The sequence below is a fragment of the Diabrotica undecimpunctata genome, chromosome 9 (genome assembly GCF_040954645.1).
Source record: "Diabrotica undecimpunctata isolate CICGRU chromosome 9, icDiaUnde3, whole genome shotgun sequence".
NCBI lineage: Eukaryota > Metazoa > Arthropoda > Insecta > Coleoptera > Chrysomelidae > Diabrotica > Diabrotica undecimpunctata.
This window is the reverse complement of record NC_092811.1, coordinates 6,716,824-6,735,610: the sequence shown is the minus strand read 5'-3', so window position 1 is coordinate 6,735,610 and position 18,787 is coordinate 6,716,824. Positions and strand designations below refer to the sequence as shown.

Sequence of the window (18,787 nt, the reverse complement as noted above, 5' to 3'; positions counted from 1 at the left end):
TTATATCTTCTGTTCAAAATTGTTTACAATTCGTGGAAATGAAATAATTATTTGTATAATCCGTTTTTGATCTTAATGTCCTTTTAATGACACACTTTCTCTACCTGCATTTACAGTTACAGACATTAAAAAATAATTTAGAATTAAAAAAATATACCTATTTATAAATTCAAAATTATTGTCTAATGCCAGCAATTATAAATTCAGGTAAATACTTGAGAGTCATTAAAAGAATTTTCAGTTGATATCAGACGTTTGTGTCGTGTCAGTGTCAAAATGGCCGCGAGTGTAATAAAATTCAAAAACGGTAATTTGTTAAATGGTGAATGCAAAAAAATAGTGTTAAATGTTTTTAACTATTTATCAAACAGTAATAATGATAAAAGTGTATCAACAATAGTGCGGGAAGTTTCTGCTATGACTCGAGTCTCTGAGCGAACGATATTCCGATATAGAAGTGAAAGTAAAAATGGTCCACTCGTAACTCCTATAAGAAAAAAAAGAACCGGTTATTTGAATAGTCGTGAGAATAGATATGATGAAGCAACTCGGTCTAGAATAAGACAAGTAGTGCACGGTTTTTTTATGGACAATATTCCTCCAACCCTTGACGTAGTACTAGAAAAAATTAAGCAAATGGAGCATCTTCCGAATTTTTCCAAGAGTACGTTGAGAAGACTATTGCACGACATGGGTTTTATATATGGCAAACAAGGTAGAAATTCAATATTAATAGAAAAACAAGAAATAGTCGCTTGGAGGCGTCACTATCTCCGGGAAATAAAGAAACTGAGGAACGAAGGAGCCAATATCAATTAATATATGGACGAATCATGGGTTAATACTGGAATAACCAATGGGCAAGTATGGCAAGCTACAACAATAAAAAATAGCCGACAGGCTTTCGTAAATGGACTTACCACAGGTTTAAAAACTCCGACCGGAAAAGGACCAAGATTTGTTTTAGTCCATGCAGGAAACAAAGACGGATTTGTTGAAGGTGCTGACATCACTTTTCTTGCCAAAAAAGGTGCTGAAGATTACCATGAAGAGATGGACGGAGATCTATTTGAAAAATGGTTTGAAGAGATGTTAATACCGAATCTCCCAAAAAATAAAAAGAATGTCATTATCTTGGACAATGCATCTTATCACTCTAGGAAATTAAATTTTCCCAAACAATATTGGGTGAAACGTCAAATTAAGGAGTGGCTCTATGAAAAGGACATTTATTTTGAAGAAGATTACTTAAAAAATGAACTTCTGGAAACTGCTAATGTATTTAAAAATATTTATGACAAATACAAAATTGATTGTATTGGTGAAAAATACAGGAATCACAGAGTGACGAACAATGCCGCGTAGATGTACATATCTTAAGACTTCCGCCTTATCACTGTGAACTGAACCCAATAGAAATGGTGTGGAGTGAAGTGAAACGGTACGTGTCCTCTAAGAATTCAAGTTTCAAACAAAACGACGTTAAAACATTGATTTATGAAGGTTATGATAAAGTACAGAACAATGGACATTGGAAAAATTACGTCAACCATGTTATAAAATTGGAGAATAATTTTTGGACAGTAGACAACATTCAAGATGACATTGAACCTATTAGAATTTCATTAAACGATGACTCTGAAGATGAACTAGATTATGAAAATGAAGATAATTGAAAATTGTTTTTCGGGGGTATTCTTTTCTCAGTAAAGGTAATAAAATATTTAGTTGATCTGGTTGAAATGTAGCACACTTAAATAACTCATTAATCGACATAATTTCAAGTAGTTATATTAGACGTCATTATGCAAAAAATAAAGTTATGAACATTTAATAAATTAGTGCACAATTGAGGCCCCTAGAACACAAGGGGTGTAAGTGCCAAAAACAAAGTTTTGAAAAATCTTTGTTCAAAGTTCGATATAAATTTAAAAACCTAGGTAGCACTTTTTCAGTTTTCAGCATGTTTTCAATGACATGTAATTTTTGATGGTGTTATTGTTGTTAATGTAGAAAGTTTGAAGCCAAAAGTACGTGCCGTTAGATATCAGTTGCTAAGTGATAAGCAACTGCACTTACATCCTTGTGTTCTAGGGGCCTCAATTAGGGGTTTTTTGCAATTATCTCAGTCATTTGTTTATGTATTTTAATTTACAAACTAAAAAATTAAAAAACTGTTTAAGATCTGCAACATTTATTTGAAACATTTTTCCCTAAAATGCACGAGGAACAAAATAGACAAAAAAATGATTTTTTCCAAACTTTCTTTCTTTCTTTAAAAAATAAACAAAGCAAAATTGGCTGTAATTCTTCAAGGAATTATCATCAGTTATCCCTTATCTACCGTTTAGAACATTAAAAAAATCTGTAGAATATTTTTCATATTTTTTTCCCTATTAACTGCGGTATTATGTATAAAAGCATTTTAGGAATTATTACCATTTATTTCATTCACGAATTTTCTATTAACAACTTTAGCTTACCTAAACATATCTTAGTTTACCGTGAGTTTGGCCCTGCTTATTTTACAAAAGTAGCAAAACTTACAATGGCAGTAGAATTGGCAACGCTGTTATCCTATATCCGTACACTGCCATCTCAACGTGACTTTATCTATAGTTGGTCCGTGTTTAGTTCCAATAATGACCTGGTCACCTCTGGTAAGATGTTGGAGGGTTTCTTTGGTTTGATAGCCATATCGGCATTTTTCGTTTTGTATCTGAAGATCCTTGATGATATATTTCAGATAGTTTTTGGTCGTCACTTGAGCTGCCTCTCAATACCGACTAACGGATAAACTATGAAAATCTTCACTTACCATTTATATATAACTCAAAAAACTGCTGGTTTATGGAACACATGGATAAGGGTAATAAATAACAAAAATCGAATATTTGAAGTTTTGTATTGAATGATTCCTAACCTATACGATGTTACGAACAGAGCTACTTACAAAGACATTATTAACATCTAAAATATTAATTTCTAAATTTATTTATATATGTATAATCATTTACTCTATAAATTCCGCACATTCGGGGTAGTATTCAGAATACTTACGCCCAAAATGTACCATTTCCAGAACGATCTACGTACCAGGCATAAAAGACAGAATGTCAAGTAGGGAACAAAACGTAGAAGGGAGTGGAATTGTACCAAGATGTGGTTCTTTTTATATTAATAACAATTTGACTACACATCACAGGTTATTTTTATAAATTCCTGTGATTATATTAAATTTTAGGTTAGGTAAGTGATTATATTTTTAGTTCTTTCTATATTCATCAATTCTTTGTTTTGTTTTTGGTTATATTTTTAGCTTTTTCTTCAAAGCAATCGTGAATTTTTTGCTAGCGCCAGTAATTAATTTATACCTCTTCTCTTTCAAATGCTTCTTTATACCTGCTATTGCTGTCATTATCATTTTTGACATTGATATTGATTACCTCAGGGAAATGTTAACAATATACAATCTACTTCCCTCCTCAGCGATTTCCTGAACCATAAAGCTTTTGGCTAACTGATATAATACATTGTTTTTGTGATATCTAGAGACGTAATCATTCAAAATGGCGAACAGGCAACATTTAGTACAATTATATAAAATAAAGTAATCTTATTTGAAAGCTTCAGTGTGTTCTTAGATTTTTGTGTGATTCTTGTATCAATCAGTCAGATTGCACCCAAAGCTAACAAGAAGTTAGTCTTTCACCGGGAATCAGTTTAAGCTAATTTTCATAATGCAATAGTCTTCGGAATCGCACCTAAATCTAGAAACGTAATAACAACAGCGTTTTCTTAAATGACGCATTGCTTACTATACGGTCCTATTTAAAATAATTTGAGAAATGGAACTTGTCCGCCATTTTAGTGACTACGTCACTAAAAAACAATACATAGATGTATCATAGTTGTTATTCAAAAGTTTATTATATCTTTCATTACAAATTTACTTGTTTTTGACAGTTTTTCTTAACATTATTAATGCTTCTATAGTGATTGTAGTATTTATATAGATTTTTTTAAACAAATTCTGGCTGATAAAAAGCTAAAAATATATTACAAAAATGCTAGATATCAATATGAACATGATAATAAACTTGTGACAAATTTATCTTTTTTTTTTACACCGATATTATATTTGAGTCGTTATTAAGATGATCAGCTAGTTCTTCTTTAGCTGGTTAAAACTCACAGAACATTATTAAAAACCACATGTTGCTACTAAAACTTAAAAGAATATGCCTGATACGTAGATTATCCGTGTCTAAAAAAACTCTGGGCGAGTTGTAGGTTTTTCCAATACGAAGATCATCATAACCGATAAGAAACCGCTAAGTCAGCTTTGCTGATTATTCAAACATAAAACAGGAAGAACTAGGAAATACAAATAAGAAATGAACGATGACATTTTTACAATACAATAAATGTTGAGTTAGAAGATGGGGTATAAAATCCAAATAAGTAGAATTGAAATGATTAGGACAAAGAATTGGACTTATTAAGAATGAGTTGAATACACAAATAGAGGTAACAGAAAAAGGACAACAAAATAAAAAAACTAACATAGCAAAAGCTTTGCAATAAAGAATGCAATTTTACAGGTTATGTTAGGTTAGGTTATGTTGGACAATAGAAAAATCTGGTCAAATACCTGAAATTACAAAAACGAATACAAATAATATTAAAGACGACAAAGAAAAACAGTAAAGTAAAGATTATTTAGGATTTTAAGATGTATCTTCCGTTTGAAAATGATAGCAAAGTTTTTATAATACAACTCATTTGAAGTTTACGTTGTATTTTATTCATAGTTTGTCTGGTTAGTCATATTTACAGACCATTGTCATAAAAAACTGTACTATCATCCATTTCCAAGCAGAGTATAGTTGAATAGTTGATACCCGCGGGCTCTCACCGCTTTGAACACTTCGTATTGGACAGAACCGTCTTAAAAATTATATTACATTGCACTTATCCAAAACTTAAAGGTAGTTTCATACAACTAAGCAGTCAAAAGTTGTTAAACTGTCGATGAATCTGTGTATTACGTCCCAAATTGGAATATGGCACAATTAATCTCTTTGATATGGGACATAATTTACAAATTTTACAAAAGGCAGTTGATGATTTGTTCGGTGAGTTGACAAACTACCACTCTGGAGCTTCTATAATAGAAGTTAAATTTGTAAACAAAAATATAGGTTATGTTCAAGATTTTTGTTAAGTGTATTTATGTTAACTTCATATTAAGATTAGACGACGAAAATTTGACAAAAACAGGTATAAAATGGGGACAAAGAGCTCAAAAAGGGAGTAAAAAAGTAGTGGCTGTAGACAAGCCAACAAGGGCTACGTAGGAAAGAATGTCACAAAGTAAAACCTTTATGAACGTATGGCGCTCTGTTCAGCAATGTTGATGTTCATAAAAAAGACCACTCTTCTTGCTGATTAGTGTTTTAAAACGCTTCCTACAGTTTTTATGATGGAATTATAAAGTGGGTCTGACATTTCTTAGGAAAATAAACATTTATCAACAGTTTTTAATTGCGTTAAGTACAAGTCCCAGTAACATTAAACCATTATTTAAAAGAAAATCATAAAATAGGGGCTTATGTAGTTTAGAAGCTCAACAAAAAACTGGAGGCACTTGAGATCTGGGCCTATCAAAGCATCTTGTGAAAAATGCTGAAAGATATAAAATAAAAAGAGATCAGAAAACTGCACTGTCAGAGACGTTTCACACGTCGAGATCAATAGCAAATTGCTATAATTAAGTATACAGCGAAAGATTCAGCGCGTAGGCAACATTGGGAGTTAATTTAGGTTTGGTTAAGTTAACTTTAACTACAATTGCAACGATGACATTCAATATTGGTAGAGGAGATGACACAAGTAGGAATTTAAGTAATCAACTGATGGCTGCAGTACATTTTGAAAGTTCCATCAACATTTTAATGATCAGAAGTATACATACACCTTGACCCAATCCGAATTGTATAGATGTATAGGTAGGTTGAGTGGTCCTGAGCTAACATAACCTAAAACTGACAAGACGATAGGATACTGATATGATGATGAGACTTAGATAAAATACCTAATCAAGAAGCATCCCAAATAAGGAACAAACAAAAAGAGATAAGACAACTACACAGGATAAATAAAAATTACTATAATTAACTATGCAGCGGAAAATTCAGCGCATGCGCAACATTGGGGGTTAATTTAAGTTTGGTTAAGTTAACATAAACTAAAATTGCCACGATGACACTCAATATTTGTGCAGATATGACACATGCAGGAATTTACATAATTAACTGATAGCTGAAATACATTTTGAAGGCCTCATCAACATTTTCTGAGAGAATTCTGTTGAGAATTCCATAGATACAAAAAGTTACCAATGGTGAGGGGTGACAGATATGAATTACTCCAAATTATATTGGAAGGTAAAGCGCGGGGCATAAAATCAGTTGGAAGACGCCAGAACTCGTGGCTGAAAGACCTGAGGAGATGGTTTTGACCTCTCATCCACACAAATCTTTCGTGAATCAGTTTCCAAAGCTACAATTGCCATTTGGATCGCCAACCTTCGAAAGGGGACAGGGCAACAAGAAGATCAACATTTTATTGACAGGAAGTATATATACTGCTTAAAGAAATCCGAATTGTATATATGTACAGATAGGTTAGGTTATCCTAAGCTAACATAATCTAAAATTGACAGGATGATAGGATATTCATATATGAATGATTCTATTGGCTATTCTATTGGCATATGAAGAAGAAAAATATAATATACATGTAAATAATCAACCAATAACTGCAACAGATTTTAAGGGTTTCATAAAAATTCCAATGACAAGTATATATCTAGCTTGAATCAATCCGAAATGTCAAAAATGCTCGTTTTGAGTGCGAAGAAGAAAAAATGACTATTAGTAGCTGATGTACAGATGTATAGTTAATTTAGTCAACCTATTTAGATAATACCAGAAGAAATGCCCGAGGATTGGAAAAAAGGCAGAACTATACCAATATTTAAGAGAGAAGATCAATCAGTATAACCAACTCATTACTGAAATCAGACAATGATGAAATATACTGTCAGATTGGTTTTGTAGGCGTAAAACGAAGCTGCGCAAAATGCGGTCAGCCACAGCCCGAAAATCGTAAAACTACTTCGACTAATATATCGCTTTTGATACACTTGTCGCATTGGAAATATTGGCAAGATATTATCCCAAACCATGGTCTATGTGCCCAAAAATCAATGTATCATTACAAAATATTGGCCTGTACGTGCCGACAATCGTGAAATAGTTTAAAAAGAGCAACAATGATACAATATCCGTTTAAAAGTACTCCCAATATGTTACTTAAGTCTGTTAGAAGAGCAAGGAAGTTAAAAAGTTACTCAATTTTTTTTAGTATCACTAAATACTTATATTCTAGATAGATATTGCAATCGAATATCAGCAAATAAAGCATTTTGGACAACTTGATAAGTTTTTCAATGAAGAATCGCTGTACATTAGGGCATTTAATTAAAATATGTATTAGCAAGCTCTCTGACTAATAGATCTCACAGCAAAGGGATATCTCGAACATTCTATGTCACCGCCTACATCACAGTGGCAAATTCCTGAAGTGTGTGTGATAAAAGAAGCGGGACGGTCGAATATATCGCGAAATGAAGACCTGATCAAAAAACTGAAAAATACGTGTTCAATATTTTTCAAAAATCTATCAAATGATACAAAACACGACCCCCCAACTACATCCCCTAGAACGTGGAGAACAACTTTGAAATCTTAAATGGACACTCCCATTTTTTATTTCATTTAAGTAACTTTTATAAGGAACATTTTTTAAATCGTTGGTAGATGGCGTTATACTCGGAAAAAAACTCTTGTTTAAGAGTGTAGGCACAAAATTTCGGGCCAATGCTTTTTAAATGCATTCATTTTTTTCGAATCCTGAGAAAACTAATAAGTATTTTTGAAAAATTTAAAAGCAGAATAAAAGATTACATTATTACCGAGGGCCAAAAGTCCCTGAAAACTTCTATAATGTTTATTTAGTAAGTTACAGGGGTGAAAAAAAAGAGAAAATTAAGTGTGATATTTAATTTCAAATATCTCGATCAAAAGAAACTTTTTGTTTATTCTAAGGGACTTTCGGCCCTCGGCAATAATGTATTCTTTTATTCTGCCTTTAAAATTTTCAAAAATATTTATTAGTTTTCTCAGGATTCGAAAAAAATAACTGCATTTAAAAAGCATTGGCACGAAATTTTGCGCCTACGCTCTTAATATTTTTTAAAAAGCTATCGAATGGCACCAAACATGACCATGCACCACCCTCTAAGGGTGGTACCGGGGACAAGTTTGAAATCTTAAATGGAAAACCATATTTTTTATTGCATTTGTGCGGACTGGGGAGTCGTGTAAGAGCTCATTCGATAGATTTTGAATATTGAACGCAGGTTTTTCAGTTTTTCGATCCGATGTTCATTTTGCGAAATACTCAACCGTCCCGCTTCTTTTCTCACGCCCTACATATCGTTACATTAGTACCGAATGGTAGTTTGTTCTATAAAAAAACTCAATAAATGCAAAAACCTGAGGGAAAGCCAAACATAGTGTTCATTTTAAATAGTATAAAATATCACATCTCTTTTCATATTAAAAAAATAACACAAAACTGAACACGCAAGCGTTTCCTATAAAGAAAAATATTTTTCTAGCCGTGTTAGTAGTCGTCGAAAAATTTATTTACATCAGAATCAATTTCTAAGTTATTGCAATGGTCAGAAATATTTGCACACAATCTTAAAGCTTCGAAATAAGTTTGATCGAAAAATATATTTGTATTGGAAGTGATTCGTTCCCAATAGGTCATTTATCAGACTTATATACCCATCAAGCAAAATAGTAATTCAAGTAAGTTATGTAATTAAGCCATTTTTCCTTAATGGCATGAAATTTACAACATTATTAATTTAATTGCTCAAAATTTTATTAAAAAGCTGAGTTATGTATTATTATAACGTACAAATTCCTTTAATTCGGATTTTTTTGTATGATTTAGTAGTTTTATGTCCATCAAAGTACAAAAAAGTTGGCGAAAATCGGGAATAAACGGGGATAAAAAACAGTAACCAAAATATTTATCAGCAGAATAACGATAATATACTATAAAACAATATGAAAGAAATGGTTAGTTAATTATCTGTTAACCATAAAAATATTAGATAAAGAAAAGATAAAACAGACTATTCCACCTGTTTACACTTATAGCTTAGCATAGCAAAAACGAATTGTTTTTATTCTGAACTTTTTCAATCTTGACTTCACACTTCAAAATATGTGCCTGTGTTAGGCAACTCACATTACATTGAACACACCTAATGTACGTGATACTTTTGTTAGGCAATCCACATTACACTGGAATGGGAAAATTGAGAATTCTATTTGAACCATTAATACTTGATGGTAGTTTAGTAAGCAAGTGGAAGTATTTGCAAAATGAAAGTTCAAAAAAATTTATACAATAAGGCACGGGAGAATAGAAAATTTGTCACCACGATGATCTGTATATATCAAGTACAAATTTTTATATAGGTTTTTAAGACGCTCCTGAAAGAGTACAACAAGAAAAACATTCAATATTCTTCACAAAAATAAAACATCTATCGAAGTTAAACGGTTAAAAATCAAAGTGTAATTAGTTGAATGTAAGAAAAAATTTGATTTAGGAACGGCTTTTCTACAAAATTGACAGAATAAGGCAAGACAGAATAGAAAATTGTATCACAGCAGTACCTGCATGTCAACTATGCCAACTTTTATGGATTTCTAAGAAGCTTTTGAAGGAGTACAATAAGAACGAGTTGTTGTTATTCATAAGGAAAATTAAATATCGACGATTTACAAATTTGTACAAAATACAGTTTGTCAAATGTAGGAAAACGTTGGGAAATTAGATTTGGCAATACCTCTGAGCTATGCGCAGTAGACAGATTTTGAATTCCATCAGTTGAATTTGACTTTCACATAATAAATTTACTATACACTATGCGTGTAGAAAAATAATTGAACAAGCAGCGTCTTAGGTCATGTATAAAGAGCATATTTGTTCGTCCAAACGGTGTTTCGTTTTTGCTTTTGCGCAAGCAGGGAAAATCTCAAACTTAGTACGTAAAAACACAGGTGTTCTAACCCGATGACAAAAATAGTATCAAAATGGCTGACGATATTACATTTGTGAAGGAAATCGAAGAAATGCAACAGCAAAGACAAAAAATAAAACTAATAATATAAACATGTGCCCCAGTTAAGACCATTATGTCGGTATTTTACAACATTCTATTGGGCAGAAACTTGTACCCATAAAAAAGAAGCAAAAGAAGATCAGCTACGTAGATGTGAGAAACATTTTAAGGAAGGTATAAAAGGCGCATAATAACGGGCTGAAGAGACTTTGAATGAGAATATGGCGAACAATGACTGCTGCTTGTGGTCGAGGAAAAGGACGCAAGAGAGCAGTACGATTGCTTCATACTGAGGATTTTGTGACGTCAGAGTGGGTTGGTAACTGACCCAATACTAACAATATATGATACACAATGTGAGAGGGAGAGAAGAATATTTGATAGATCTCATGAAACAACATGATATATGTTTTGGCAGATTTTTTGGGCGTGATTTGAGACGTCAGCGACTTGGTGTGAGTGTCTTAACTGACCCAATGGGATATGTCCTGCAGCAAAACACCTTAAATTAGCATAGCAGCCAGATATCACAAAACAAATGTAGAAGTTTTTCGACACATTATTACAAAAGCGTTAACAGTGGTGCTTAAATACGGTAAGCTTTGGAATTTGTCCAGGATTTGTAAATAGACGCTATGGTGATACACCGATCATCTGAAGATGAAAGTAAAGACTGAAACAGGCTTAAAAGAAACAAATGTTGTACTATAGATGACCTTGAGATGCACACCTTCAATTTTCAATACACATACTCAATGTATCTGGTCCAGTCAGCCAAAAGATTTTTAAAAAGGAAACATTTATATTTGTTAGGATTGTTGGACAATCTCGAGTTAAATTAATGTGAGATTTTGGACATTAAAGAGTGTGAAGTAGGGATGCACTAGATCCCATCGCAAATATCAGCTACAAACATCGTCATATGGAACCAGAGTCCTACTGTAGGGTACCAAACACTCCACTCGGTGCTCAGACGATTAAGTTCTTCAGGAAAAAAAAATACAGATTTTCTGTCAGGTATAACTCATAATAGACCTTGATGGTCAACTTGAGGGGCGTCAGTCAATAGTATCACTCAAATCGTCTAATTGTCAGTAGCCTATTAGGGTTTTACATTTTAGATGTACTATGTTTACCTGTTTACATGTGTATGGGAGGTTGGATATAGGAGAATTTTTCCGATGGTGAAAAAAGCATCCTTTGTTAATACGCCAGGTGTGACACGTGTCCAAGGTGGTCGTCGCGCTCTTATTGGCTTATTGACGTCACATGGCCAAACCAGCATATCAGCTATTAATATAGCGGCTGTCACCTGTCAACATGGCGGCAATTAAGTGTCCTCACATGGAACCAACATGGCTGCTGTCAGCTGTCAAATAATTTCTCCGTTTTGAGCAAATCATTGCCATTTCTTTATTTGGAGCTACTATTTTTGCAGATATTACCTTTGTTTGTTACTTAATACGCACATATTACCCGGTGGGAAGTTTAAACAGATAGAGTTGAGTATAGAATTAATAGAATATGAATCAAGAAATAGAGTGAGTAACAACCAAACTATTATATCCTATACTTTGATGGAAAAACAATAGCAAACTACAGAACTTCGTGATAAATGACCTAAGCACAAAATAGCAAAAAATCGATTAAAAAAAATTAAAAATTAAACTTAAAGATGTTTGTATGGCTCGCCACATTTAACAAATAAAATTTAAAAAGTCAAAAAAAGTAATTTTACAATAAGTTTTTCTGTTATAACATTTTTTTTATGTACAGAGTAATTACAAAGTTGTTGTAGCAATATACATTCTAAATTCTAGGATTTTCAAAATTCTGGTAAGTGAAAATAAAAGTTTTTTCAGGAAATATTGTCACTAAACATTTTAAAGGATACTCTTAGAGCTAGGAGGATGAAGCAGACGCACAAATCAAACTGCATCTTTATCTATAGTAAACAATCGACTTGCTTTATTTTTACTTTGACAATAACTATTATTTATCGATTACAAAGTGGAATTCCTTGTAAATAATTTATTATTCAATAACTTCTAATTTTAAGAATATCCTTTCAAGTATCTTCCAAACAAAAACTAAAACAATCGTCTAATATATCGATTTGAGCAAAATTTATTTGCAAAAACGCTAACAACTGTAAACTATGTGGCACTAAATTTGTTTTTTCACGCCGGGCAGATTCAAATAACCTATAAATTACAAATAAAAAAATCAAGAATTGAATTGCACAATTTGAATCACCCGGTATGAATGATGTTTTCGAATGATGTAGTACATAGTTGTATATGGAAAAATTTGTTCGCTTAATAGACATAAGATGATAAAATGTGGGAATTGTTTGTAGGTTAGGCCTCTAATCGTGGGTTTTACGTATATTTTTACTAGAGGGCAGCACCGGAGGAAACTTAATGAAAAATTAGTAAATTTAAACTATTTTTTTTGGAAAATTTTGACTGTACTTTCATATATCTGACATGTTTTACCACATTGTGACGATCACCGACGACAATATGCAACTTAACATCTGAAAAATCCATAGTGCAGTAAAACGTGTCATCTTCAATTCAGTAAAGAGCAAATTTTTAAAGTATTGTAGCGAGCCGGACCTGTAGCGATCTGTTCTTCTGGATTCTTTGAGTAGTTATCTGGATTATCTCGAATATTATTCAAGAGGTACAAAAATTTGACAGGTCTGAGGCTGTCAATCAATATAAATTTGGCTTTAAGGGACCTACTCAGTTTATTTGAGCGGTTTGTAACGTTTTGTAACTATTACTTACATTTTAAAAATCAATTAAGGTCGAACCAAAGGCAGAAGTAGCAAAAAGTGTAAAAATATATGCAACGGTGTTATCGGTAAAGAACAGAAGCAGAAAATCACATATTTTACGAAGATCCTGAAAAACTAAGAGAAAAACTTCTTCCTAATCGATCTTCATCTGTAAATCATACTAACAAGAAATTGACCTGAAACCATGATCAAAGGAAGCAATTAAGGATTATAATCGTTGAAAAGGCTTGAAAAAAGCCTTAACCAAGTATCTCCCTCTTTATCAACCACTACCTATTTCTGATCTGGGAGTCCCCAAATGCTCTACAGGCCTGTCCAAGCTCTGCACATATTTTTCAAGACTTTGGACTGAATCAGGGGTGTTTTTCGGCTACTGCAACTAGTTTTTTTATGTTATTGAAATGTAAGAAGGTCTAACTATCCTTTATTGCTTTTTTTTACAATGGGCAGATCACCTCTGGTACTCTTACCTCTGAGTCCCCAAATGCCCTACAGGTCCTAATCAGGCTCTGCACATCTTTTTCAAGACTCTGGGCCTAAGCAGTTGTGTTTTTTGCTACTAAAACCAGTGTTTTTATGTTATTGAAATATTTTTAACTCTATCTTCTTGCTTTTTTTACTAAGGGCAGTTCACACCTGGTATCCCTAGTGTTCCCAAATGCTCTCCAGGTCGTATTTAGTCTCTGCATATCTTTTCCAGACTCTGGAACTAAATAATTGTCTGTTTTGGCCACTACAACCAGTGTTTTATGTTAAGGAAATGTAAGAAGCTCTAACTATGCTTTCTTGCTTCCATGTAGCTATAGACAGTTTACTTCTGATATTACTAGATTCTCCAAATGCTCTAAAGGTCCTATCCAGACTCTGCATATATCTTTTCCAAGACTCTGGATCTCAGCAGTTGTGTTTATATTGTATAGGTATAGGTTTTATTGTATTATGTTGTAATAGCAGTTGTGCTGCTAATACAACCACTGTTTTTAGGTTAATTAAACCTAAGAAGCTAAAACAGTCCCTTCTTGCTTCCTTTTGAATATTTTCAACCTCTTCTATCTACCTTATCCCCACTTCTTTGCAAATACGTATTTTTTTATATTTATTGGTGATCATATTTTCTTTCTATTTATTGGTGAGCATATTTTCCTTCTATTTCTTGGTGATCATGATTTCTTTCTATTTATTGGTGATTCAGATACTCGACCAAAAATATCCTTGGGGGGGTGTCTGTAATTGTGAGATTCTAGTACACTTTCACATGCCCAAATTTCTTTCTACTTACTGGTACGATGACAAGTGAAGGATCGCTCGATACTACCAAAGAAAGAGTTGGTTAGATGAGGAACTAGAGAAAAGTCGTGTACGATAGAAAATAATGAAGTTCAGTTATTGTTGAACAGTTTGACAAATATAAAGGACTATTAAGTTAGATAAAGAAGGTAGGAAAACTAAGAAGTTCCTATAAGAACCAAAATTAGGAAGATCATGAATAAAAACTGTTCAATACTGTTACGATGCCTGTAAAGAAACGGCCAGAGGAATGACAGCAATTTTGAAGTTAATCATACGATCTCGAACACTGGCGATACGTCACCCGAATTATATAGAATGCTTTTTGTGGGCTCTCAACCAGTGAGAATCGTAGATAGGATGTTTTTATTTAAATTATCTCGAATATTATTTATTGGATATAAAAAAATCAATGTTCGTTACAATACTTTGTTAAGAGTTTAAAAATGTCCCACATTTTACAACAAAATGATTACTTATTTAAAAATAGGAGATCAAAACTTAATTTCATGTACCACACCATTCAAATACACAAAAATAATGAGAAAATAACGAATTTTGGTTGCCTTAAAACAACATTCCTTTTGCAAACACGTCAAATTTATTTTCTATGCAATAATTTCCATATAGATGTTGCAAAATAGAAGCGGAACAACCTATCAAGAGTCACGTGATGTTTGTTCCGTACTTCCATTCGAATTTCAAGTCAACCAAGTATTTATCCCCCATTACAGCAGTCCATATAAATAACTAAAAATATAAAAAAATCAGAAATTTGTAATATAAATTCTATATAATATATATAGAGGTGATTTTGGCAAATGACATTTATGATACATAGTAAAAAAAAATCGCAGCACTCCAGTTCCAGTTGAGATCATACGTACTGCACGAAAATACACAAAAATACCCACCATCTTTTTTGTAACGCCACAGTTTATAAGATCACAGGTGGTTTTTATAAGTATATATCCGTCCTCCTAGTTTTACAACTTTGCCGAACAATATTTCGAATAGGTTTGTATAGTATGTCAATATTTTGTACTGTATTGGTATGCGGTAAAATGTACAGTTTGTCAAATCTAGCACAAAGTCTGCGCAGTCTTGCGCAAACGAAAATGTTGTTGAAATCAAAATTATCTTGCAAGATGTTGAGAAGTAAAGGGTAGTTATAGGTACTGTGATCTTCTTGCAATTACAATTACCAGTGAAAACACAGGAGAACGGGAGGTTGAAATACGAATACTGGCGGGGAATAAATCATTCTTTGCCATTCAACATCTAATGAGGTCAAAGCTTCTCTCAAGGCGTGCCAAAATCCAAATGTACAAAACCATAATACGACCAGCAGTGACATATGGAAGTGAAACATGGACATTGAGAAAGAAAGAAATCAATAAGCTATTAGTATGGGAACGCAAAATCCTGCGAATTATATATGGTCCTTGCAGAGACAGCGTGACAAATGAATGGAGGAGCAGATACAACAATGAAATAGAGACTCCCTTCGGGAAAGGAAACATCGTAAGATACATAAAAGCCAATAGATTAAGATGGGCAGGCCACGTGGTACGGAGTGATGACGACAGACTGATTAGCAATGTGTTTTGGGAAAGACCAGATGGTAGAAGATCGACAGGAAGGCCTAGAAAAAGGTGGAAAGACGCAGTCAGGGAAGACCTGGAGAAGATGGAAGTAAGGCCATGGGAAATAATAGCACAGGATCGGAATCAATGGAAGGCAATAGTAAACGCGGCAAAAACTCACGAAGAGTTGTAAAAGCCAATGATGATGATGATGATGATCTTCTTGCAACGAACAAAATATAGAAAATTTAGCAGTAAATGCATTTAAAAAAGTTTCAATGCAACACATTAAAAATTGGCATCCAAGAATAATAAGAATAGTTAAAAAAGCTTAAAAAAATCGTATATTAAATGGGGCTCCATTGGTGAAGAACTAAAAGCAACAGAAGGAACTGAAGAACTAAAAGCAACACATGGAAAAATCAGATATCTCACGTTTAACAACGCGCATAATCTCAGACTTATTGTTATATTTGAATAACTGTAACGTTAGACAGTTTTCCATTCCTACTAGTCAACTGTCAATTAAAAGAATAAGTTAAACTTTTTGAAAACAAATTATTAAATACCGTACATTGGGAAAATGACATAATCGGTTCGAGACAACTCTGTGATCATCAATTAGACAGTGATGTCTCTACAAAAAGTACTTAAATTGTGGAAAATTAACTATTTTTCATAGAATCGAATGAGTCAAGAAAAAATTATATTAGACTATCAAATAGGTGGAACTTTTGAACAAAAATAATCCAAAGTAGGATTTTCTTCTTGCAGAAGAAAAGGAATTGATGTTTAAGAGTGTTGATCACCACGAGTTGTCTAAATTATAGTCGCAATATTAACACACGCCATCTTAAGTCGGGAGCTAATGGTTCAAAATATTATTGGGCAAAGTGACACGGCTAGGATTCGGGACCTTCTGCTTTAAGTATTGGCTACGTGACGCTGATGATCGAGCGCGTCTCTTTGTTACCGTTGGCATCGGAATTATCGTTCCTAACGCACTGTCCCGTCAATTGGTTGACACTCAAAGGATTGTTTATGTCGTGAGGGTTCGTCCCAACGGGGTTTCGCGTAGGCTGGTGTTGGTGCGAGACGGGCGGCAGTGGCACCTTGACATCTAAGAGCTCGTGGGGCGTCAAAGGGCTCTGGAGCATGTACGGACTAGCCACGCTCACGGAGGGGCTGGCCACGCTGGTCGACGGACTAGGCAGTACCATGCCGCCCGGGCTGGTTAGGCTGCTCAGAGCTGACAGGCCGCCCGGGCTGGACATCGATTGATTGAGGCTCTCGTTGTCGTCGTCGGGAGGCGTGTGAGCGTCGCCCATACTGCCGCAGCTACCTAGATTGTCATCTGATTGGTTACCATCGTTTCCATCTCCTGCTTCCATATATCGTATACACTTTTTCTTTCGCCTGAAAAAGTCAACTGCTGTTAGAATCTCGTCATGATTATATGGCAAATATACATGCTGGGATAAAAAAAAATCAGTCATGCAGGACTGTTAAAAAATAAAAGTAGATATTCATAATTCATGCTTGATGGATTTTTATAAATTAATATAATGTGGCACCAAAACTTTAGATGAAGATGTTCTTCATAATTATATTTAAATTTACATTAAAGAGATAATATAGCTATTCCTACAATATAGGAGCGGCGCAGAGTATTTGTTTGAAACAAAATATCCTCTGGTTCTTTAGCCAGAAGATTCTTCTTTAAAAATCTTGCATTTGTCAACGGTTCGAAAAATTTTAGCGTCTCTTTGTCAATCTCTTACCTATTAAATTTACCAAACTCTTGGCGTTTTCTAAGTGACTGAAAGTCTAGGCCAGACCACGCTTTGACATTTCTTAGCCACGCTACCTGCCATTTGTACCATTGTTCTATTCTTCTTCATTTACCATTATCTTCATTTTCATAAGTTCTTCAACCATGAAGCTTTGGTTCTGGACTGCCTGCGTTTGCCTGCTATTTTCCCTTGTATAACATTTTGTAGCAAACTATATTAGGGGATCTCGCAGTACATGTCTGAAGTACTCCAGCTTTCTTTTCTTGGTGCTTTTTAGTAGTTTTGCTGAGACGCTCTAGCGTTGTGGAGTTTCTAATCTTCTCTCAGGATCTTTTCGAATCTTCAATCAAGAAATTTCTGCTATCGCATTACATTTCGAAAGCCTCAAGGCGATTTAGATCACATTTACTCACAGTCCATGACTCGACACCATAAAGTAAGATAGATAACACGTAGCAGCGAAGTAGGCGGATGCTGTAGCATGTATAATTTCCTTATAACTATCGAATATTTAATGTATAAGATTTATTTGGTACGCCCCTGGCTGTTACGTATAAAAATTCCTTGAAGTTTGTTTACTCAGGTATTCTGCGAGGCATCTAAGAAAAATTTTAACTACGTAAATAACAATTCTGAAAGCCCAGTACTGTTAAGGTGCATAGTCGTCTAAAAAGCGTCCAATTGGCCAGCAGCGAGAACTGGTCAAGGGAGGTGGTAGAAGGCCAGAAAACCGAGACAAAGAAGACAGTCAAGTTTGGATAGAGATTTTAAAGGAGAAAGATTTCGACATATGTAGTCTTCAAAAGCTGGCAAATTTTTTTTGTGGAGAGGTGAATTTAAGCTCAAATGCAATGTGGCAGTTTTTGTTGAGTTAATCACCGAATGGTTGTGTTGTGCCTTATCTGAGAGATTTGTAAGACGGCGTTTCCAACCATTTGAGATGTCCACATGGTTTTAAGGAGAAATTAAGTGGCTGAGTTTTTGAAGATTGCAGTTGGTTGTCATCCAGGAAATCGGAGGCCCGAATCCAGTGTCCAAC

The 18,787-nt window shown here is 33.9% G+C and overlaps 1 protein-coding gene across 5 annotated transcripts in view; it reads right to left on the bottom strand.

Annotated features, from left to right (window-relative positions):
- Positions 1–2,888: 2,888 nt before the first annotated feature.
- Positions 2,889–18,787, bottom strand: part of pan (transcription factor pangolin) — an 808,803-nt gene continuing 792,904 nt past the window's right edge. For 3 of the 5 annotated variants that reach the window (XM_072542635.1, XM_072542636.1, XM_072542637.1), the window contains exon 10: positions 2,889–17,371. In XM_072542635.1, the coding sequence (XP_072398736.1) occupies positions 16,891–17,371 (481 nt within the window). In that variant the 3' untranslated portion in view covers positions 2,889–16,890. The remainder of the gene's footprint in view (positions 17,372–18,787) is intronic. The other 2 variants (XM_072542638.1, XM_072542639.1) reach the window with 1 other exon arrangement.